At 39.5% G+C, this 24385-nt stretch overlaps 1 protein-coding gene across 2 annotated transcripts in view; it reads left to right on the top strand.

The window, feature by feature from the left end:
• The first annotated feature begins 4026 nt into the window (after nt 1-4026).
• Nucleotides 4027-24385, top strand: part of LOC140495876 (uncharacterized) — a 53060-nt gene continuing 32701 nt past the window's right edge. Inside the window, exon 1 of one of the 2 annotated variants that reach the window (XM_072595089.1) lies at nt 4027-4127. In XM_072595089.1, the coding sequence (XP_072451190.1) occupies nt 4122-4127 (6 nt within the window). In that variant the 5' untranslated portion in view covers nt 4027-4121. Of the gene's footprint in view, nt 4128-9024; nt 9052-24385 lie in introns of those variants that run through there. The other variant, XM_072595090.1, reaches the window with a different exon arrangement.

The raw sequence follows: 24385 nt of genomic DNA on the forward strand, positions 1-24385 counted from the left end.
TTTACCAAAACCTCAATTTCACTCGGCATCGAGCATTCCATACACCACCAGCCTTTCCTTTCACCCAAACAGGAACATACTGTTCCCGGACTCTTGTTATCACATTTTTGAAGGCTTCCCATTTTCCAACCATCCCTTTACCTGTGAATATCCACCCACAAACAACTTTTGAAAGTTCTTACTTAATACCATCAAAATTGGTGTTCCTCCAATTTAGAACTTTAACTTTTAGATCTGGTCTATCCTTTTCCACCACTATTTTAAAACTAATAGAATTACGGTCACTGGCCCCAAAGTGCTCCCCCACTGACACCTCAATCACTTACCCTGCTTTATTTCCCAAGAGTAGGTCACGTTTTGCAGCTTCTCTAGTAGGTACATCCTCATATTGAATCAGCAAAGTTTTTGTACACTCTTAACAAATTCCTCTCCATCTTAACCTTTAACTCTCTGGCAGTCCCAGTCTATGTTCGGAAATTTAAAATCCCCTACCATTACCACTCTATTATTCTTACAGATAACTGAGATCTCTTTACAAATTTGTTTCTCTATTTCCCACTGACTATTGGGGGGTCTATAAAAAATCTTTCTAGCGTGCCTGTAGAGCATATGAACAGAGGTCAAGGTCCCTCGCCCCCTCTCATCTCCTTTGTGCTGAGTACTATGCCAAGGATGTGCAGACCTGTGTGCATATCCAGCAGGCACAGAATGTGCCGGACCTGAATTTCCATGGCAGCTGCCAATCTGTTCATGGAGACAGCATGGTTCAAATAGACTTCTCAATGCTTGAGTAAGTTTAGTCAATGCATCCAACAAACCTGCCTGCTGCTCAGATGTCTACTTGTGCACCTGGATGAAGTCTTTTATGGCCAACACTAAGGGACACTCTCCTGACTGGGACTGTTCAGGTACAAGACTCTGGCAGTCCTCTTCGTGCCAGCAACCTGGGACATTTCTTTCTTGACCAGTTGTGGACACTCAGTGATGTGCTCACCAGAACATACTCCTGACCTGCACTCTAGCTAATACATTCACAGGTGTGTTAGTAACTGAGCTGGCAGCAGAAGATCACATTACCGGGGCTCCAAGGGATCTTTTACTTCTTCTGTAGTTACATCTGTGCCCGGATGTCCTAGAGAGGGAGCATGTCGTGTCTATCACTAATCTCACAGCTGTTAGAGAGAAGTGGGTATTGGAGGTGCTGGATTATATTATCTCCCCCTGCAATACTGTTTTGATTTAGTTCCTTTCCTTATTTCCCCACCTTTTTGATTTTGTTATTGTTACACTGCACCTGCTCTATTTGTGTGACTAGAGCAGGGATCAATATTGGGTCCTTATTGATTATAATATTCAGAAACAATGTAGATTATAATGGTGTGTGTGTGTGTCGGGTGGGGTGATAAGCAACTTTGTAGATGACACAATGACATGCCAGGTGATGATAGTGAGGAGGAAGGTGCTTGGGTACAGGAGGATATAAACGGATTGGTCAGGTGGGCAGATCAACAGCAGATAGAATTTAACCCTAATAGACGTAAAGTAATTCACTTTGAAAGAAGTAAGAAGGCAATGGAGTACTCATGAATGGTGAGACAATTAAGATCAGAGAAATAGAAGGATCCATATGATGGAGGCCAGATTAGTAGGGTAGTTCAGAAGGTATTTGGGATGTTGCCTAGGTTGAAGCATTTCAGTGATGAAGGGAGGCTGGATAAGCTTGGGTTGTTTTCTCTGGAGCAGAGAAGGCTGAGGTGTGGGTTGGGGAGAACCTGAGAGGGGTTTAAGGTTATGTGGGGCATAGGCAGAGTGAACAAAAAAAAGCTGTAACCCTTAGCTGGAGTCAATAACAAAGGGGCATAATTTTAAAGTGAAGGTTAGGAGGTTTAGAGGGCATTTGAGGAAGCTTTTTCACAGTTAGGGTCGTGGGAGTAGTTGAAACAGGTGACCTCACAACCTTCAAAGGTACTTGGATGAGCACTTGAAATGTTGTAACATTCAAGGCTATGGGCCTTGTGCTTGCAAGTGGGACTAGTGTAGATTGTAGTATTCTTTTGGTGGTACAGGCCCAATGGGCTGAAGGGCCTCTTCTGTACTGTCTGATGCTTAGAACCTGCAAAGAAAGTGTATATTAAAAGCCACCTTTGAGTATCAAAGGAAAAAGAAAACAATATGGAGAATACTGACAGCTCTTCTCCTGCACTCTTGCTCAGTGTCAGAAACCAATACAGTGGAAAGGTAACTTAGAAAACATTTATTCATTGAAAAATGAATGCGGGGTTTGCCAATGCTGAGGAAACAGAACTAAACTAAACTATTGGACTCAGATTTCACACTCACAATTCAAGGATTCTTTTAAACAGTTTTACTGCAACCACCTGTACAATCCTGTCTGTTTAGACACCCTCCTCTCCTTTTTAAAAGTTTATTGTTTGTGTTTATTTTTCTGGAGCAATAAAACTCCACTCTCATTTGTTCAAGACAACTTTGGAATTGGCTCTCCTTTACTTTTGATCTTGTCAACAAAGTTTAATTAAAATGTGGTAACCACGTGCTAAAAAAGAAAAACATATATTTATTGTGACCAACCATGAGGGGGTGGTATAGTTAAAAAAAGGAGAACCAAGCAACCTTCCTTACCAGGCAGTTATAATTACTCTGTCAGTGCACACTTACAGTTCTTTAGTAATGTGTGACGTGGCATCACTATCTAGTGGGGTCCTAAAACATAGGGACTTGACACTCACTGCCTGAGATGGTGGCAGAAAACAAAGTTGTAAAAATGTGTAAAAGTATTTAATTGTCATCTTGAAGAACTTTGACCTGCAAGGCCATGGATAAGACTGGGTATTTGTTTGTCAAACAGCATTTATACGATAGACTAAATGACTTCCTTCTGTCTTGTGCATTTTCTGTGATTTGGATTTGGAGAGAACATTTCAATTAACACAGTAGTTAGTCCTATGAAGCAGACTGTTTCTCTAGATTTCAGTAGAACTTGAAACATTCACAGATTCTTGTCACCAAACTGTCAATACACTATAGTTATTTAATTTGCACATCAGAAACTTTGAATATAAAAAAAACTTGAAACTGTAGAATCAGTAGAAATGTGGGGGTTTAAAAATGAAAGACTCGCATTTATTATTCACAACAATCAGATGATTCCAAGTGCTTTGCAGCAAATAAAGCACTTTAAGTACAGTCACTGTGGTAATGTCGACAACACAGCCACCAATGTGCTAACTCCCACAATCAACAATGTGTTCATGATCAGATCATCGGCTTTTCTGGCATTGATTGAGAGATAAATATTGGCCATGAACCCCAAATTGACCCTGTTCTCTTCAAAATATTGCAGTTTGAGATTTTGCAGCCTCACTGGCAAAAAGGTGGAGACAGTTTAATGTCTCACCCAAAAGACAGCCCATTAAGTTACAGTCTGTACTACACTGAAAGATCATCTTTGATTTTCTTGAGTAGGTCTTGAACCTAGGTACTCATTGGTGAATATGCTATCAATTTAGGCATATGTTCCCAAATCTAAGCAATTCCAAGAATTCCCAACTTCCAACAGGTGCTGTGCTAAGCCAGTTACTGTCGGACAGATTGAAACCCTTTTTCTTTTACAATTTAGCATAATCTATTATGAGCAATATTATTGTTTCCACGCATTTCTTGTCACAAGATAAGGTGCTATACTAATGGAGAATGCAAAAGCAAGTTATTAAGTGCAGACAGGAAGCGCATTATCACTTTGAAGGCAGATGAGTACAGCACTCATCTCTGAAGTATTCAGAAGCTAAACACGTCTAACATTACCACTCAAATGAAACCGACCAGTTCCGTTTTGGTACATGCAGATGTTAATTCGAAAGCGGAGAGCTGCCAACAATAGAGGGCCCACCCCAGCCCTGCTCCAATTGGCGAACATTGCCCTTACAGCACCAATCGAAATGACCAGTTCTCAAGAGGTGGATAAACCCAGGAACTGGCTGTCAATCAATACTGATAAAACACTGGAAACTCAGTCCAGTTGCAAAGTAACGTCAAGCAATTTAAATTCTTCAAGAAATTTACTCAGTGTCTGGAATCATATATAAACACACAGTGACCAATTCATGGAGGTAAGCAGCACTTGTCTGTCTTATTTCTGTTTTAGGTGGTTCCGAACGCACAGTTTTGCTGAGACACTTTACCCGAAGAACATATAACAAATGTACAATTATGACAATCATTAATTATATATTTACTATAACATGTTTTAGTTTTCAAATTAATTTCGTTAAGTTACTTCTTTATGCATCCTTTAGATGTTCAATAGGAAATATGCTAAGTTTAACAATTATTTAAGAACATTCTATCATACATTAGGAGTATTTCTTCTCTCAGAATAGCAGGTGTTAAAAGTAACTTTGTTTCAAAGCGGAAGGTGCGTTAACTAATTTTTTTAGGGCGTGAGTCATGCTGTCACATCTGCCACTTTTAATAGCAAAAAACTGGCTTGAAAATTCAGTTTCTTTTGTGTTCTTGGAAACATTTCAATGAAGTGTTTTCCTTCAGTATACTCAAGGGTGTTTCATTGCTGAGAATGATTGATTAATTCTGCTAAAAAAAAAACTTTAAAGGTTTGCTTAAAGTGCACGGTCAATTTAGAGATAATTCCAAAATAGGGGTTATGTCATCAGTAGAAATGTATAACTGGTTCAGAAACTGAAAATATATTGAAACCAATGCGAAGCGTTAAAAGCTCCCTTTGATATAAAGCCACCAACTAGACAGCAATAATTGGGGACTAATGTATCTGTTACACTGTAGATTTTTGAAATCTAAATGAGGTGATTAAGAAGAAATGCGCTGCTCAGTATTTAGGAAAATGTTAAAACCTACTTTCTGAACACGGTTACTTATAATGGCAACCACCGTTATTGTTCCCCAATGCTTCAACTTGCTTGCTCTTACAAATGTATCCAGCCAATGTTCTTGAGAAAGAAAATATTTTGAAATAATCTCGTACTATTAAAAGTCCAAATCTCTAGCTTCAAAGCAAAACAGTTTTCAGTGTTTAAATTTGGAAATTGTCGTGTGATATATGAAGGACATTGGTTTTAAAAATGAAAAGCTGTAATTCAGTTTTTTTTAATTAATATTTGCATTTTTCTGCTGATTTTCATCTAAGACACAAGCCAGTTTGCATTGATCGAACTTGATTATGTTAAATGATGATGTACTGATGTCACAGATAACTTGGATTTAAAAGTAACACTTGTGTACGAAAGAGTTAACAGCATGGTGTAATCTGACCGCAAGATCCAAACAATTTGCAAAATGCATCATTTAAACAAGGAACATAGAAGATATTGAAATATTGCATTGCTGATGGGTCATTGAGCGGGATGCAGGCAAAAACCTCAAATTAGGAACACCAAAGGTATATTTGCACAATTGCGAGTATGCCTCCTTATACTCAGTGTTACCTTGGTTAATGATAGTCCGCACTTACATGAAACTTCTATTGCCCCCATGATGTTTAACTGAATGGAAACTTCGAGTCATAATTAATCTGTACAAATCTTTCTCGACTGAGGTGTTTGATAAATTGAAATATGCTATTTATTTTGCCTATTCGACATAGCTTGTATTGTAAAAGATTTTTAAAACACTTTTTAAGCTTTGAAAAAGAATATAAGTTACAGTTTTCTTGGTGATCATGTCGTTGGTAATTGCTCAATCAATAGGCTGTGGTGGCATAACGTCTTTAACTTTCAGTAAGATCATGAGACAAGAAATCCTCCAGTTGTGTTTAAAAAAAATTCTCCAGCTGATACTTCTATAAAAAGTGAAGCGTGGGTTTGTAATTTCATTCAGAGCGTCCAAGAGGGCATATGCGTGACAACATTTAAACATCTTAGACTTAAGACATCAGAACGCATTTTACCCTGTTCTATAAATGACAATGCAGATTGATGATATTGGTAATTACTATGTTAAGCATAACTTTAATAAAGAGTTATGATTTTTAAGCAAGGATTGCAAAGGAATACAGCATTAAATTGTAGTAAAAGTTGTTGCCCAAACTTAAATTTTCCTTGAATCTAGTGTCCTGCTGGGGATCTGGAGCCCCATATAGAACATTACTTCCAAGCCAAATAAGGATGGCAGATTTCTTTATTTTAAAGGCATGAGTGAACCAGGGGTTTTGTTTTACAACAATCAATGACAGTTGTCCTGGTTGCCATTACTGTGTTTTTTTCCCCAGCTGTATGAAATGAATTCCAATTCCACTGGCTATGTAATTAACTTCTTATGCTCACTTCCTCCATTATCCAGATCAAGCCATTAGAATAGTAAATATAAAGTGAGTTAGTTCTTGAAACAGTCTGGTAAATTTGGAGCCAAATTTTGTAACGTGTAATGTGAAAACATTTATTATGAAAATATGTAGGTTTTTCACAAAGTTTCATCAGCAGGATTTAAATTTTCAGAATCAAAATCATGACTCCACTCCCTGTCCCACCCCGACCCTGTTCAAAGAGTCTTACAGCACAAAAACAGATCTTTTGGTCCAGTCAGTCTATGCCTAACTAAACTAGTCCCATCAGCCTGCTCCTTACCAATATCCTCCAAACCTTTCCTATTCATGTACTTATCCAAATGTCTTTTAAACATTGCAATCGTTTCCATATTCACCACTTCCTCAGAAATTCATTCCACACATGAAGCACCCTCTATGTCTTTTTTAAATCTCTTTCCTCTCACCTTAGAAATGTGCTCCAGAGTCTTGAAATCCCCCATCATAGGGAAAAATAACTACCATTAACTCTATCTATACCCCTCAACATTTTATAAACTTCTATGAGCTCCAGTGATAAAAGTCCCAGCCAATCCAAATTGGATTTATTACTCAAACCTTCCATACCTGGCAACATCCTGACTCTCTTCTGACTCTCTCCAGTTTAGTAATATCCTTCCTACAAGCTCAACATAACTTCCCAACTCCTATATTCAAAGAACTAAGCAATGAAGGCAAGTGTGCTAGATACTTTTTTAACCATATCTGATGCAGTTTTTGACAAAAGCCTAAGAAATAAAAGTTGTATGCAAAATGTAGTTGTTCTCAGTACCTGGTTTCTGCTCCCATACCCAGCTATTGTCTCCCACCAAACATCATACTGATATCAATCTATAAGTGCAGACATTAACCCTGTGACTAAAAATGAACCAATACTTGAGTGAAGTACATTGCCACATATGTATAGGAATATCAACATTACAAACATATTCTGCAGTTTTAATGTGATAATTTTTATATTTAGCTTAAAATATTAACAGAACAAGAGTGATGCACAGTCAATATGAAACAAAAGAACTAGTTAATATGAACAGCATTTTTCCCATATCATTTTGCTGTTTGGATAAGACCCATTGCTTTGTACTAATTTTTTTCCACACATATTAAACATTTGGATTTACAATGTAAGAGATTTTTGAATAAAACAAATATTACATGGCATTCGTATGAATTGAAATGTGTATAGGCAAATTGATCAGAGCAGAAAGCAAATGGCTTAGGTAAAAGGGAGTTTCTGAGACTGGACAGAGATTGAGTGTAGGCCACAAGATTGCTCTGTTTTAAATTTGGTGGTTATGAATTTAGGAATTGTGAGAGAAATACCAAAATTTGCTGAAATTTAAAATAAATGGTATTATAAATGGTATTACATCATATAAGAATCATGAAAAATTGCAATGTGTCACACATAGTTTATCATGCAGGTATTTAGGATGTTTAAAAAAAGTGACTCAAGTAGAGCTTAAAAAGAAAGACTTGCATTTATATTGTGCTTTTCAGGACTGCCAGCTATCTGATTGCTTTACAGACAATGAGTACTTTTGTTATAGGCAATCAATTTTCACTCAACAAACTTACACAAAAAGCAGTTTGACAATGACCAGATATTCTTTGCTTTCACAATTTTGATGAAGGGATAAAGGTAGCCTTGAAAATCAGGGATATACACCCAGATCTTTTTTCAAAATATTACTTTGGGATCATTGATATCTCCCTGTGTAAACAGTTGGGACCTTGGTTTTAAAAGATGGCCCTTCTACCAGAGTAGCATTCCCTTAGCAGTGCGCTGGAATTTTGGCCCTAGCTGGGAATAAATTGGAAATATTGTTATTCAGAGGCAAGTTTGTGACCAACTGGACCATAGTTGACATTATAAACATGTATTAGATAATTAAAAAAGCTAAATGAAATCTTCAGATTTGTATTCTATTTTATATTATACAAAAACATAAAATAATCTTAACTCGGAAAATTAAGGATAGCATCAAATTGAAAGACAAAACATAGTACATGGCAAAGATTAGTGATAAACCAGAGGACTGGAAAACATTTAAAACCAAAAAAAAGGGGAGGAAATAAACATTGAGTGTAAACTTGCAACAGAAAGATGCACAGCAAGAGCTCCATTAAATATGTAAAAAGAATGAGAGAAGGCAAACTGAAGATAGGCACCTAAAAGAATGTGGCTGGGGAAATAATAATGGGGAGTTGAATAAATACTTTGCAGAGGTTTTTACAGGAGAAGGTGCTAGTAGCAATCCAGAATTACGAAATAATTAAGAGACAAATGGAGAGGAAATAAATACAATACCTATCACTAGATGAAAAAGTACTTGGGAAGCTAATTGGGCTAAAGGCTGCTCAGTCCCGCTGACTTGATGGGATGCATCCTAGGATACTAAAGGGCACAGCTACAGAGATGATGGGTATACTGGTAATACTCTTCCAGGAATCCCAGAGGATTAGAAAACTGCCAAAGTAACACCTTTATTTTAAAAGGGAAGGGAAAACAAAGGAATGGAATTTATGAATAGACAATAGATGCTGGCCGAACCAATAATTCCCACATTTTCATGAGTGAATTAAAAAAAACATTCTGGCCCTTCTCTAAGGAAAGATCTGTTGGCATTGGAGGCAATCCAGGAAAGGTTCACTAGGCTGACACCAGGTCACCAGGAGGGACTGTCTTATGAGAAGAGGTGAGTAGACTGTGCCTGTACTCATTGGAATTTAGAAGAATGAGAGAGAACCTTTTTGAAATATGCAAGATCCCTAGGACATTCAGAGGATAGATGTGTAAAGGTTGTTTCCCCTTATTGAAGAGTCTAGGACCAGAGGGCATAATCTCAGAATAAGGGTGCACAGATAAGGATGAATTAATTCTCAGAGGGTTGTGGATCTGTGTAATTCTTTACTACAGAGGGCTGTCAATGCTAAGTCATTAAGTATATTCAAGGCAAATATTTACAGAATTTTAATCTGTAAAGGAATTAAAAGTTATGGAGAAAAGGAAGGAAAGTAGGGTTGAAGATTATCAGATTAGCCATGATCTCATTGAATGGTGAAGCACATTTATGTTGAATGGCTCACTTCTGCTCTTACGTTTTATCATTTTAAACTTGCACAGTACTTTAGTGAAGCTGCAGTTGGAACTTTAACGCATAACTTTGGACATGCTATTATACGAAGAGCATAAAGGAATGGATAAAAGCAGTTTGGTACATTTATGTATTATTATAAGTGAAGAGTTACAGATGTTCTAAAAGACTGGAGGTGTTAAATTCTTTTCACTAGACTGGGATAGGACTTGCAGATTATGAAGAGATGTGGTGAAGGTAATTGTAAATTGTTTCCATTAACCAATAAAACAAAGGGCATGCAAGATGTTCAAAAAGATTTGAAGGGAAGAATTGAAACAATTTCTTCACATAGAGGGGACTCTGGAGAGTCGAGAGTGTGTTGCTGGGAAAGCACAGCAGGTCAGGCAGCATCCGAGGGCTTGAGAATCGACATGTCAGGCATAAGCCCTTCATCAGGAATGAGGCTTATGGGCCAGGGCTGAGAGATAAATGGGAGGGGGTGGGGATGAGGGGAAGGTTGCTGAGAAAGTGATAGGTGATAGGTCAGAGGGGGGAGTGATGGACAGGTCAGGAGGGCGGTGCTGAATTGGAGGCTTGGGACTGGGATAATATGGGGGGGAGGAGAAGTGAGGAAGCTGTTTAAAGCCACATTTATCCTGTGTGGTTGCAGGGTCCCAAGGCGGAATATGAGGCATTCATCCTCCAGGTGTCAGGTGGTAATGGTTTGGTGGTGAAGGAGGCCCAGGACCTGCATGTCCTTGATGGAATGGGAGGGGAAGTTGAAGTGTTCAGCCATGGGGCAGTGGGGCTGGTTGATGCGGGTGTCCCAGAGATGTTTTCTGAAACAATCCGCAAGAAGGCGTCCTGTCTCCCAGATGTAGAGGAGACAACGTCGGGTGCAATGGATGCAGTAGATGACATTGGTAGAGGTACAGGTAAAGTTCTGACGGATGTAGAAGGATCCCTTCGGAGGTGAGGAGAGTGGGGTGGGCGCATGTTTTGCACTTCCTGCAGTGGCAAGGATAGGTGCCAGGAGTGTGGTGTGGGCTGGTGGGGGGTCGGGGGTCGGGGGTGGCGTGGGGTGGACCTGACGAGGGAGTTGCAGAGGGAATGTTCTCTCTGGAACATTAATAGAGGTGGGAGGGAAATATACCTTTTGGTGGTGGGGTCCGTTTGGAGGTGGCAGAAGTGGCGGAGGATGATACGTTGTATGTGGAGGTTGGTGGGGCGGAAGGTGAGGGCCATGGGATTTCTGTCCTTGTTGCATTGGAAGGGGTGGGGTTCAAGGGCAGTGATGGATGAAGTGGAGGAGATGCGCTGGAGGGCATCGTCAACCACATGGGAAGGGAAGTTGCAATCTTGGAAGAAGGAGGCCATCTGGGACTTTCTGAGGTGGAATTCATCATCCTGGGAACAGATGCGGTGGAGGCAGAAGAACTGGGAATAAGGAATGGCATTTTTACAAGAGGTAGGGTGGGAGGACTTGTAGTCTAGGTAGTTGTGTGGTTGTAGTAGATGTCTGTGGTAGTTAGTCACCGATGACGGTGATGGAGAGGTCCAGGAAGGGGAGAGAGGTGTCCAAGATGGTCCAGGTAAATTTGAGGTTGGGGTAGAAGGTGTTGGCAAAGTTGATGAACTGTTCAACGTCCTCATGGGAGCATGATGTGGCACTGATACAGTCATTGATGTAGCGGAGGAACAAGTGGGGGTGATGCCGGTGTAACTGCGGAAGGTGGACTAGTCCACATACCCGACAAACAGGCCAGGATTAATAGAATGCCAATATTGCTATCATAAAGACATATTGAAGCAGTGTCTGGAAATTGTTTTAATATACTGCATGATGACACCTGATGAACCAAGTTACCTGTTTATCTGCTGTTCTTAAACATGATTTCTTCTACAGCCCGATCTTTTTGTTCGCCTATAACATTTAGCAGTTCAAAACTCCTAATCACGACCTTTTAATTAATTCCTCGTTTCTTCTCTTCTATCGTTTTATTTTGTGTCAATTATAATGTCTTGTGCCATGGACCATATGTCTAGGTTGTTAAATTCAATGCCTAGCCAAATTTATTACTCATCCTTAAGTGCCCGAGGACAGTTAAGTGTCAACTTTATTGCTGTGTATTCACAGTCACATGTAGGCCAGAACAGGCAAGGATGGCAGTTTCCTTTCCTAAAGGGCATCAGTGAGCCAAATGGATTTTTCTGACCCTCGACAAATAGTGACCATGAAACCATTAGACTCCTAATTCCAGATATTTATTGAATTCAAATTTTCCCTAATAACTTAATATATGAGAAAAACTAAAGATGGAGGGAGAGAAAATGAAGTGAATGAGAAAGAGGAAAGAAGACCACAAGTGATGATACGTGTCAAAGACTGAGTGCAAGGAAAGAAGTCAGTTCAGAGCAATTTTACAATAGAACTTTAGCATCAGGCCACATGGTTCCTGCTGCACACCATGTTGGAGTTATAGTAGAAATGAACGCTTAATCAGAAGATATCCTCTCAGTGGCTACATCACAACGATTCAGTCCTTTGGTCTAAAGCTGGATAACCCCTGTATCTAGAGTCCTTTGGCTTTCTTAACATCTCAGTCAGTAGTAAAATATCATTTGAAATCAAATCCATAGGATCCAACTACTTCTCTCAGTGATAGAGCCCAGCTTGTTTTATAATGCTTAAAAAGATAATCTATTAAGTTCATTTTTAGTTTTTTTTCCCTTGAAGGTGCAGATTGATGTTGTTATGGCAAAGACTTTCAGTAATTAAATTCCTATTCATATATTAAGCAAAGATGTGGGCTTTTGAGAAAGTTATGGCAATAATCATGGCTGATTTTAATCCACATTCAGTTTTGACAAATCTGCTTAGTTAATGGGTTTATGGAGTGTTTTCAGGACAGTTTCTTAGAGCAGCACATTCTAGACCCAACCAGAGAAAAGGTTATTCTAGATCTGTAATGTGTAATGAGACCAAATTAAATTAGTGACCTCCTAGAAAAGATGCTCTAGGTATAATTCTGTGAAGAACGGTGATAGGTCAAAATACAATAAAAGGCAATAATTACTGAATTTTTAATTGAGCTTGACAATGCAAAGAGTGATCTAAGGGATGTGTTTTAAACTTAAATAAGGGAAATTGAGGGGATGAACGCAGAGCTGACCAAAGTCAACTGGGAAATTCGGTTAAGGTATAGGTCAGTGGAGATGCAGTGGCACACAATTAAGGAGAAGGGTACACTATTTTTAACTAACAAAATTAAAGATAGCATTAACTTGAAAGTAAAACTTAAAGTAAGAATTCAGCAGCTACACTGTTTCTGTGGTCAAATAGTTGGTTGCTTCTCCCAATTTGAGCTATAGAGAGGCTGAACAAGCTGGAGCTGTTTTCCCTGCAGCATTGGAGGCTGAAGGGTGACCTTATAGACGTTTATAAAATCATGAGAGGCATGGATGGGGGAAATAGAAAAGGACTTTTCCCTGGGTTGGAGAGTCCAAATCTAGAGGGCATAGGTTTATGCTGAAAAGGGAAAGATATAAAAGAGACCCAAGAGGCAATGTTTTCATGCAGAGAGGTGTGTGTGTGTGTGTGTGTGTGTGTGTGTGTGTGGAATGGGCTTCCAAAGGAAGTGGTGGAGGCTGGTACAATTGCAACAGTTAAAAGGCATCTGGATGGGTATATGAATAGGAAGGGCTTGGAGGGACATAGGCCGGGTGCTGGCAGGTGGGACTAGATTGGGTTGGGATATCTGGTTGGCATGGATGAGTTGGGCTGAAGGATCTGCTTCCATGCTGTACATCTCGATGGCTCTATGACTCTAAATTTGACTGAGCAGAAGGGTTCTGGGTGGGAGCGAAGGCTCCTTTCTTTAGCTTTTATCACACTCTAGTTGTGTCCCTTGATAGTCTGGTTCAGTAGAGTTCTTTAGCCAGTGTACCTTTTCTGTCACCCTGTTAAAAAAGTCTCTTTTTCTCTCTCTGGTGTTTCTCTTGGAGTTCTGCCCAGATTGGAGTCTCACAGCTGCTTTGTCATGACCAAAGCAAATAGCTATTATGTAACTTTGAATTGTCAAAAACACTTTTAAATCTTCAAAGCAAAGTCAATTTGCTGGAATTCCATGCAGTGTCTTACCAGACTCCTGTTCTCTTAGATGCTTTGAATTCTCACATCCTTAAATTTGCTTGTATTTTTTATCAAACAGTTAATCAATTTCTAAGTGTCTCCCTTTGTGATTGATGCTAAGTTGACACATCAATCTGCCCAAGGAGAAAGTGAGGACTGTAGATGCTAGAGATCAGACTGAAAATCACAGCAGGTCAGGCAGCATCCAAGGAGCAGGAGAGTCAATGTTTTGGGCATGAGCTCTTCATCAGGAATTGGGGGTGCCCAATGGGGCTGAGAGATAAATGGGAGGGCTGTGGGGCTGGGAGGAAGGTAGTTGGAAAGGCAATGTGTAGATGGAGGTGGGGGGTGATGGTGATAGGTCGGAAAGGAGAGTGGAGCGGATAGGTGGGAAGGAAGATGGACAGGTAAGACTGTTCAAAGGGCGGTACTGAGTTGGAAGGTTAGATCTGAGGTAAAGTGGAGGGAGGGGAAATGAAGAAACTGGTGAAATTTACATTGATCCCATGTGGTTGGAGGGTCCCAAGGTGGAGAGGCACCTCCACTGCCAAACCCTTACCATCTGATGCCTGGAGGAGTCTCAAGACTTGCATTCCTTGGCAGAGTGGGAAGGAGAGTTAAAGTGAGTTAGTTCATGCATTAAATAATCTCACTGCCCTGTGGCCGAACACTTTAATTCCCCCTCCCATTCCGCCAAGGACATGTAAGTCCTGGGCCTCCTCCACCACCAAACTCTCGCCACCCAACGCCTGGAGGATGAATGCCTCATCTTCTACCTTGGGACCCTTCAACCACACAGGATCAATGTAGATTTCACCAGTTTCTTTACTTACCCACCATATCCCAAACCTAACCTTCCAACTGGGCACTACCCTCTTGAACTGTCCTACCTGTCCATCTTCCTTCCTACCTATCTGCTCCACCCTCCTTTCCGACCTATTGCCATCACTCCCCACCTCCTACTTCTCACCTTTCCAGCTACCTTCCCACCAGGTCCACACACCTCCCATTTATCTCTCAGCCCCCTTTGCCCCCCTTACCCCCCACCTCATTCTTAATGAAGAGCTTATGCTCGAAACATCGACTCTCCTGCTCCTCGGATGCTGCCTGACCAGCTGCGCTTTTCCTGCACCACACTTTTCAACATCAATTTGCCTGCTTGTTTTTGGTAGTAGTGAACCAATAAGAGCAGTCATGTAATGTCTGCTATCCATCTGGTTAGATTCTGTGTCCATTGTAAAAAGTCAGATTAGCTTTCTTTACAAAATGTATTGTATTATGACTACAAAGTTGTGACACTTGGCATTTTGTTCAATCCTAAACTAATTTTTGTGTTCAATATATGATACTCACCTTCTTGTGCTTTTTTTCTATTTCTAGTCTGTAGTATAGTAGCCTATTACCTCAATACCTCCACAGCTGAGACCCATATCCATGGCATTGTTATGGCAAGGTAGGCAGGAGGCTGAAAGAACACAGCAAGCCAGGCAGCATCAGGAGGTGGAGAAGTCATGTCAGGGGTCAAAGATTGCAAAACTGTCAATGCAATAGTTTTATTTAAAAGGGGAATGTAATGGAAAATAGGTAACTATAGACAGGTTAGTTTAACATCTTTAATGTTAGAGTCTTTTCCAAAGGATACACCAGCAGAGCATTTAGAAATACACACGATAGTCAAGCTGAGTTAACATGGCTTCATTAAGTGGAAATCATGCTTGACAAATTTATTAGAATTTTTGGAAGAGGCAAAAAGCAAGATAGATAAAGGGGAAGCAGTATATGAAATGTATTTGGACTTCCAAAAGACATTCAATAAACTACTGCATACAAGACTACTAAATGTGATAAAAGCCTATGGTGGTAGGGTAGTACATTTAACATTGCTAGAGAACTGGCTAACTAACAGAAGACAGAGTTAGGATAAAGAGAGACTTTTCAAGATCATAATCTGTAGCTAGTGGAGTGTCACAGGAATAGGTGCTGGGGCTATAATTATTTACAATATACGTTAATGACTAGTTAAGTGGGTAGGCAACACCTTGGCAAATGGAATATAATGTGTGAAAATGTAAGGCAATTCGCTTTGGCCGGAAGAATAGAAGGGCTGAGTATTATTTAAAAGGAGACAGACTTCAGAAAGGTGCAGCACAAGAGGATGTAAGGCTTCCAGTGCATGAATCACAAAAGCTAACATCCGTGTTCTGAAGGTAATAAAGAAGGCAAGTGGAATGTTAAGTATTTCAGAAAGAATGGAGTAAAAATAGGGAGGTCTTGTTAAAACTATACTAGGCAATAATCAGACTGCAGCTGGAATACTGTGAATTCTCATCTGAGGAAAGATATGCTGTCATTGGAGGCAGTCCAGAAAAGGTTCACTGAGTTGATTCTAGATATTCTTGTGAGGAGAGACTGATTGGGTTGTGCCTATACTCATTAGTGTCTAGAAGAATAAAAGTTGATTTCCTTGAAATGTATCCGAATTTTTAAGGAACTTGATAGGGGAGATGCAAAAAAGTTGTTTCCCCTGTGGGAGAGTTCAGACCAGAGGGCATAATCTCAGATTAAGGGTTCACCCATTTAAAACAGAGTTTAGGAGTAACTTCTTCTCTGAAGATAGTGAATTTGTGGCTGTAGAAAGTGGAATGGGCGACAACGCCCCTTGTCTGAAAGTCTTACCAATGTGCTCTTTTATAAAAAAACTGAAATAATTGCCAATTCTGTAAATTAGAAACAAAAACAGAAATTACTCAAAGTTCAGCAGGTCTGGCTGCATCTGTGGACAGAAATCAGAGTTAATATTTCAGGTCCCTTCCTCGTAACACAACTTTTTTATATACTGTTATGCCTTCAGAAACTTCAGTTCTTTAAAAGACCTCAAACGCAAGTCTAAAGATCAATCTATTCATGCACTGGTCTAATTCCCAAATTTCTTCACAGTTTCAGCCTACATTATTCAAATACGTTTTTCCAGTTAAACATTTCAAGTGTATTTTGGTTTCTAATCTGAATTACATTTTGGCCTCAATCACCCTTAGTGTCAACCCACTCTACCTGTTCATATAGATTGTGATTAAAGGTACAGATATGCAGTATTTATATGTTAATTTGCTTACTTTTTATTAGTGTCAATCATATCATTTAAAGTGGTAAACATTGTATTCACATAATATTACATAGTTACTAGTGCTGTGTAGTACCCAGAATAAGGTGAGTTAGATTACTTACATAGTGTGAAAGCAGGCCCTTCGACCCAACAATTCCACACCGACCCGCTGAAGTGCAACCCACCCAGACCCATTCCCCTTCACCTAACACTACAGGCAATTTAGCATGGCCAATTCACCTAACCTGCACATTATTTGGATTGTGGGAGGAAACTGGAGCACCCGGAGGAAACCCACACAGACACGGGGAGAATGTGCCAACTCCACACACAGAGTCGCCTGAGGCAGGAATTGAACCCAGGTCTCTGGCGCTGTGAGGCAGCAGTGCTAACCACTGTGCCACTGTGCTGTACACAAATACTTGGAGTTTACTGTTCAAAACAATTTTAAAATATCTGATGGACTGCAGACAGCATCATTTTCTGAGGATTCTGTTAAACTCAAACTTCTGTCTTCAGTGGATCATGCCAACATGGAAAAATAATTACTTATATTTTTCAGCTTATCTTTTCAGAATGCCAATCTATTGATTTTTCGTAGAACAGTCTGTGTATTCTTCACTGCAGCCTACTGGATACTCCTAAACTCTATCTTTCTCTATATTTGTAATGTAGCTCACATTTTACCTGGGATATCTTCCTCTATATTTGTAATGTAGCTCACATTTTACCTGGAATAGTGTCAGAAGTCATGAGTCTGAACTTAAATTCAAGGCTAATGGGGTGATTTTTGATTATAACATTACATTACATATAAACCAATCCATTGTTTTAGTTTCCCTAATCTAATTGAATTTGGAATCGTAGGATGGATAAAATCTCAATCCCTTTATGGGTCATTTTACAATATCCTGACACATCCAGGTTCTGTAAGTGTTTCTTCAGTAGAATCTGGTTCAACACGCAACCCTTTAGATTGCATACATTAAACTGAATCCAATCCCTGGGTTCATGTGGAAGTCTCAGCTAGGTCTTGATTTTTCATTTACAGTGCAATACACTGAGCAAAGCTCAGTCTCTCAATTTCTTTTCCTAGTTTCCTGCTTACAGTGTTATGGCAAATTAGTTCAACAGGATGGGGCAGGAGATGGAGATAATTCACTGGAAACAACGTGCTGAATGCTGTGTGGGCAAGACTGTAGTTGAAGGCTTCAGTGTGATCTGTGGTTAAGGTTAAACTTTCAGATGTGGGGTTTCCGTATTGCTACTTTACTCCTGTTTCACAGTTGTGCTACAGGATGTGGAAGATTCCACTCACTTATCATTAGATGGCCCCGGACCTCACATTGCTCCCTGAACAGCACTTGTGTGTCGTTTTACTAATTATAGTCTGCTAGTTCAGACATGATCTGAAAGCTGAACAATAACTTTACACATTTAAAAAAAATTTGCTTCATCAGAATGGTGAGATAAAGTCACCACAATTTTTTTTCTAATGGTGCAGAGTTATGGAGTATCTTATAGTGCTTATTACTGGTGCAGTACATGTGAAAAGCAATAGTGCAGGCTGGTGCACTATATCTAATTTTCTCACTGCGTAGTACATTGATGTGGTGTTCTAAGTTGTTGGTGCTTTCTCTTGCCACGAGGTATACATAATAAAACCCCATGTGATATAAAATTGAGGACTACAGCTTTTCAAAGAACTGGACTTCAATTTCATTTCTGCTAAAGTTAAATCAAAAATCTATTACCTATAATCAAATTCCAGTCATAGAGTCATACAATACTGAAACAGACCCTTTGGTTCAACTCATCCATGCTGACTAGGTATCCTAAACTGAACTAGTTCCATTTGCCTGTATTTGGCCCAAATTCTTCTAAGTCTTTCCTATTCATTTACCTTTCCAAATGTCTTTTAAATATTGTAATTGTGCCCACCTCTACCCCCTACCACTTCCTCTGGCAATTCATTCCACATATGCACCGCCCTCTGCTTGGAAAGGTTGCCCTTAAGTCTCCTTTAAATCTTTCCCCTCTCAACCTAAACCTATGCCCTCTAGTTTTAGACTCCTTTACCCTTGAAAACTTACATTGGCCATTCACCTTATCATGACTCTCATCATTTTATAAACCTTTATAAGGTCACCACTCAATCTTCTACACTCCTGTGAAAAAAATCCCATCCCTCTCAGCCTCTACTTTCAACTCAAACTGTCCAATCCTGGCAACATCCTTGTAATTCCTTTCTGAACCTTTAGAGATGTAGTCAGCAACTATGTGCTTTCTCTAAAACAAAAGCAAAGTACTGTGAATGCTGGAAATGTGAAGTAAAAACAAATACTGGAAGTATTCAGCAGGTCAGGCATCCATGGGGAGAAGAGAAGATCAACATTTGAAGATCGTTTTTTTTTTCCCTGTGGAATCTTCCTTCAGGATTCTGGTGCTTGCAAGCACGCACTTGCCAGGAGGGAGATTAGCCAAGTGATCTTCTGAGTGAACATCCCAATTGGTCACACCACACTTACCATACTTGGGTGATCTCCTGAGGCTTTCAGCCAATCCAAAGGACTGAAAGCTGTAGGGACTTGGCAGTGCTGGAATATATGAGACAGCCTCAAAATGGAGCTGCTCCATGCAATGTAATTGAAGACTTCAGAGGAGCCAAGCTACTAAACCCCTCAGGTTGGATGGGAGTCACCTACTTGAAATACTTTGAGCCACAGCTGAGGGTTTTTCAAGGCAAACTGCACTCTCGGGCATTGAACTTCCAAATCTGCCCCTTCCGTTCACCTCTGTCCCCAGCCTGGTTCAGGGAGGGTGCCTCAACAGAGCTAGCAGCCTCTGAACTTGATGCAGGCCTGTGACTCATTGCTGCAAAATGGGCTTTAATTGGGACCTTATATTGTTTGCTTCTATGTAGCATTTTATGACCTATTTTCTAAGTTGCCTCTGGATAACTTCACCAATGACAGGAATTTGTTGGGAAATCATTCCAGTGAGTTATCTTCTATTTTTAACAATAAAGGATATTCTAATCTATTCAATTCTATTTTTCCTGCCTCCAAACTTGTCACTATGGCACTAAGCACATTCTAGGAGACAGTGTGGTCTGCAGATGCTGGAGATGAGAGTTGAGAGTGTGTTGTTGGAAAACGTCGATTTTTCTGCTCGTCGGATGCTGCCTGACCTGCTGTGCTTTTCCAGCAACACACTCTCAACCCACTAAGAACATTGCCTAGTGTTTCAGGATAATGATTTGATGGTTTCTTTCCATAGATTGCTTCCTGATCTGCTGTGTATTACTGGCATTTACTGAGTGAGTTAATATTTGTCAAGGCAGCAATACAGGCAATTCCATTTCTGTCAGTTTTCCCGAATTAGCAAAGAAAAATAAAGCCACACAGGGATCTCACTTGTAATCTTTTCCAAATGTACACTTTATTCACAGGATATATACAAATAAATAGCATAATAATGTTAACATTACGTAAAATTCAAAACAAATCAATTTCTTCCAATATACAGTGAAGAATTTTGAGGTGACTGACAATGAGTTATTGGTTATATCCACAATAGTCATTTCACATTAAACATGTGCAGCTTGAAAGATATTTACAATTTCTAGCCCTTTGATTTAACATGATTGGAGGGCCTTAAACAGTGGCCTTTCCTTATTGAGTCTTGGTTCCCACTCTTGATTGTTATATTATGGCCCTCACTGGAAAGTACATTTTTGTGTTATATTATGGCCCTCACTGCTGACCACCAGTGTGTGAATCTATCTGCACCATTTATGACACCATCTCCTTCTTGGTGATCTACAAGGCTCACTTGGTCCTTGGTATTCCAACAAGAAGCTCTTGTCTTACACAAAGTATAGTCTATAGCATTTAGAAACTAGTTACAAGATACACTGATATGTCAAACATTGTTACAGAGACAATGAGGAGAATCTGCATGTTCAGTATTATACCTTTTGAGATCCAAAACAGTTTTCCCATTAGATCAATATGACCTCTTCAAAGTGTGTGGTGCTTAAGGCATTATTATTCAACCTTTTAGCCCCTTGTAACATCTTATGCAACATCTTCTGCCACTCAAGCATTTACTTTCATCATTAACAAAGATATTATACATAATTACTTTGACCACTAATCTATCTCCTCCCCTCCCCCATGCCTTTGACTGTATAAATTCAGGTGCCTGGAGGTTCATTGAATATATTCTCTTTAGGCTTGGAAGATGAATAGGTGTTTCGGTTGAAGACCATTGACCTGTTGACTGTTTCTTTTTTGACTAGAGGACCGCTAAACTCATTTATTTCCTTTGTGGAGGATGGCTGTCTTGTTGAAACAGGCAATTTCTTTTTTACAGTATCTTGAACTAAATAATTTCTTCTTGGCTGTATCCTGAATCTCTGGACGTGCTTTGTCCTTTCCAATTGGTGGCTTTCATGAGGTTGTATGCATCAATCTTCAGTGCTGAAAACGTGTTGCTGGAAAAGCGCAGCAGGTCAGGCAGCATCCAAGGAACAGGAGAATCGACGTTTCGGGCATAAGCTCTTATTCAGGAATTTTTTCTCCTGTTCCTTGGATGCTGCCTGACCTGTTGTGCTTTTCCAGCAACACATTTTCAGCTCTGATTTCCAGCATCTGCAGTCCTCACTTTCTCCTGCATCAATCTTCAATCTGTGTCAGCAAACATTTATTCTGAATCTGCAGGTAAATCTATCTAAGCTCTTTAGATTAATTTGTTGATTAGTTGGATGTTTTCATTTGGCATCAGTGATTGAAGTATTGGGGAAACTGTCACGTTTACTTCCACAGTTTTGCTGTTTTGAGAATTGCTTCTTGTATGGCATCATCTCTATCATTGCTAATTAAGATTAATCCTGGGAAGATAAAGAAATTAACTTCTCTGTTCAAACTTGCATCTTCTGTATCACCTCTGCTTCTGACATCAGATTTCAATCTTTCATAATTATTTATACAACATTCAATATTGCACTTTGAATTACCTCAATTGGAGATGTGTCAGTGAGCTCAAATAAGATACACTGCTCAATGGCTTTATGGTTGGCAGTGTTTGCATACACACTATGTTGATCCTTTCAGTCTAACCTCTCCTCAATGTCGACAGCTGTGGAAAGCGTATGAGCCAAACCAGTGTACTTGCAGCTTTTCAAAACATGACAAATTAATGCAAACATAGATAATTTCAAGTAATTCCATCTTGATTCATGGTGGACTGCAAACTTGGCAGCCCTATGAAATCTGGTGGTTGTCCTTTGGCTAGTTGTTCCACATCAGGCTGCTCTTACCCAATGCACCTTGTCTGTTTCATGACTGGCTGTTCCTAGACCAGCTCTTTCTTATCTTTAAACAGTTTGACTTCTTTTGTGACTTTATGAAGGTTAAATTCAAAATATGCATTCACATTAAGGAGAGTCCCTGATTGTATATAAATATATATCTAAAGCCGCTTGCGTTCTACTTTTAAATGCTATGCCTCCTGGACTAGATTGTTGCACTGCTGTTGGCATGCAGCATGTTTTTAACCATGGTGCATTATCTGATAATATAGCGATATTCACGCCTGTATAAAACTTGAAATCAATGATATGCCTATTGACATAAATATTCTCTTGACAACAGGTTAGGATTGGATCTCCTACTCCTGTTAAGAGGACTTTACGCTTTTCTTCTATTGTAAATTATTCTACTCATTAACCTCTTTGTGTGAGTGGCTGATGACTTCTGCTTTTCTGTGATTATGTCCTATTTCAACATATTTTCTGAAAATTACATATTGTTTTAGAAGTAGAACACTTCTTTTTAATAGGTAGGTAGGCACTTCCTGTGTCTGTGAAGTTTCCTTACTCCACAGTGCAAGGTAATTTAATGTCTAATGTCAGTCGTACTTGCTTTTTTTGGTTTCTCCACTGTGTCTTTTGTGTTTAGTACTGTAAGAACAGAATGCATTCTGCACTTTTTTTTGTCATAAGGTTAATCTTCTTCCCTTGAGATTGATCTGTGCTGCTTCTGGACTTGAACCTCATTCACTCAGTGGCTTTTCCTAAAATCAATTTTCTTTTGACAGCAATAAACCTGACACACACTCATCAGCAATTCCAGCAACAATTCTGTCCTTTATGAACTCTAACATTAAATCGCCACAACTACAATTTCCCACCAATCTATAGAGCTCATCTAAGGAGTCCCTAGGTGCTGCAGTCTTCTGTTAAATCTTGATATATTAATAATTGTATTTGTTCTGAGAGTATTCTCACAATTTCTATGGCTAAAATAGAAGATTTTCACTTTAAGCAGCTGAAATGGATTCCCCTCTTTTCCATGGCTTCTCTAGATGAAGCCAGCTATTTGTGGCGAAAGTAAATGATTCATATTTCTTTATGGCTTTTCCTAAATGATTCCTGCTGTCTGTTGTTTTAGTAATAGGTTCTTGCCTTTTCTTCTTCCATTAGACCTTTTAAGCTCAGGCTTCAAAGATGCAATGTCTACGGGTCTGTGATCTGAGGTTGAATTGCGATTGTCATTCTTGTGTTTCTCTTAGTGTAGGTATGATTCATGGCGATTATTTACAATGGTGGTGATGCTCGGCCTCAGCTTCAATTGACTTTACACGTGGCTTTTTCAGGCTGTAATTCTGCACCGTTTTCGAATATTTGCCCTGGTCCATCAGGCATTTAAACTTTACTCACACAGTTTCCAATATCTGCTTGCTCTCTGACTAGACCCTGACTCCTGATGGTCCTATAGGACACTAGTACTTGATGTTATCTGTAACTCCCTGGAGTGACTAATACTTCAGTTCCAGGGAATTCCGAATACTCATCTACTGCAGCGTGTCTCTTTCAAGAACTTTTACCATTTGCTGAAAGATTCAACAAGCCAAAATCTTCAATAAAATTTCTCCTGTAGGACTCTTGAATTTTCAGATCTTTCTACTACTGACTGTCTGTATGAATAGGATTCTTACAGATGCATTTGAAGAAATCTTTAAACATCACCATATGGCATGAAATAGCTGGATGAAATACTCACACTATTCGCCATTTTGTGTCAGCATTCCTCACTGCTGCTCACCATCTTGTGATGATACAGTCAGGAGGAAGTTTCCTTCAACATTGATTGCAGACCCCATGAAGTCTTATGGCAACAATTTAAAAATTAGCAAGGAAATCTCTTTCTCAGTACCACCTCCCTCTTTCCTCACCATATTCTGCAATCTCATGGTTCAGTACATCCCCTACTCTGCTATTAATATCAACCTTGATTCAAAGAACAATGGAGAAAGGCATACCAGGAGCAATACCAGGCATGCCTAAAGGTGAGGTGTTAGCCTCATGAAGCTACAACCCAAGATTACTTACGTGCCAAACAGCATAACAAGCTAATTCTAGACAGAGCTAAGTGATTGTACAACCAAATCTATGCTCTGCAGTCCTGCCGCATGGTATTGTATAAATTCAGCAATTCATTGCAGGAGCCTCCACAAATATCCATATCCCTAATGAGGATATCTCTTAATTCTCACTGGCATCCACCTGACAATGGAGAAAATTGCCAAACTATTCTGTCGGCAAAATGCAAGATAAATCCAGCCTGGCCAATTACTGCTTCATCAGTCTACTCTTGATCATCAGTAAAGTTATTGAATGAGTCATCAATAGTGTTAAGTGTTTTGAAATGGTG

This window comes from Chiloscyllium punctatum, chromosome 25 (assembly GCF_047496795.1).
Source record: "Chiloscyllium punctatum isolate Juve2018m chromosome 25, sChiPun1.3, whole genome shotgun sequence".
Lineage (NCBI taxonomy): Eukaryota > Metazoa > Chordata > Chondrichthyes > Orectolobiformes > Hemiscylliidae > Chiloscyllium > Chiloscyllium punctatum.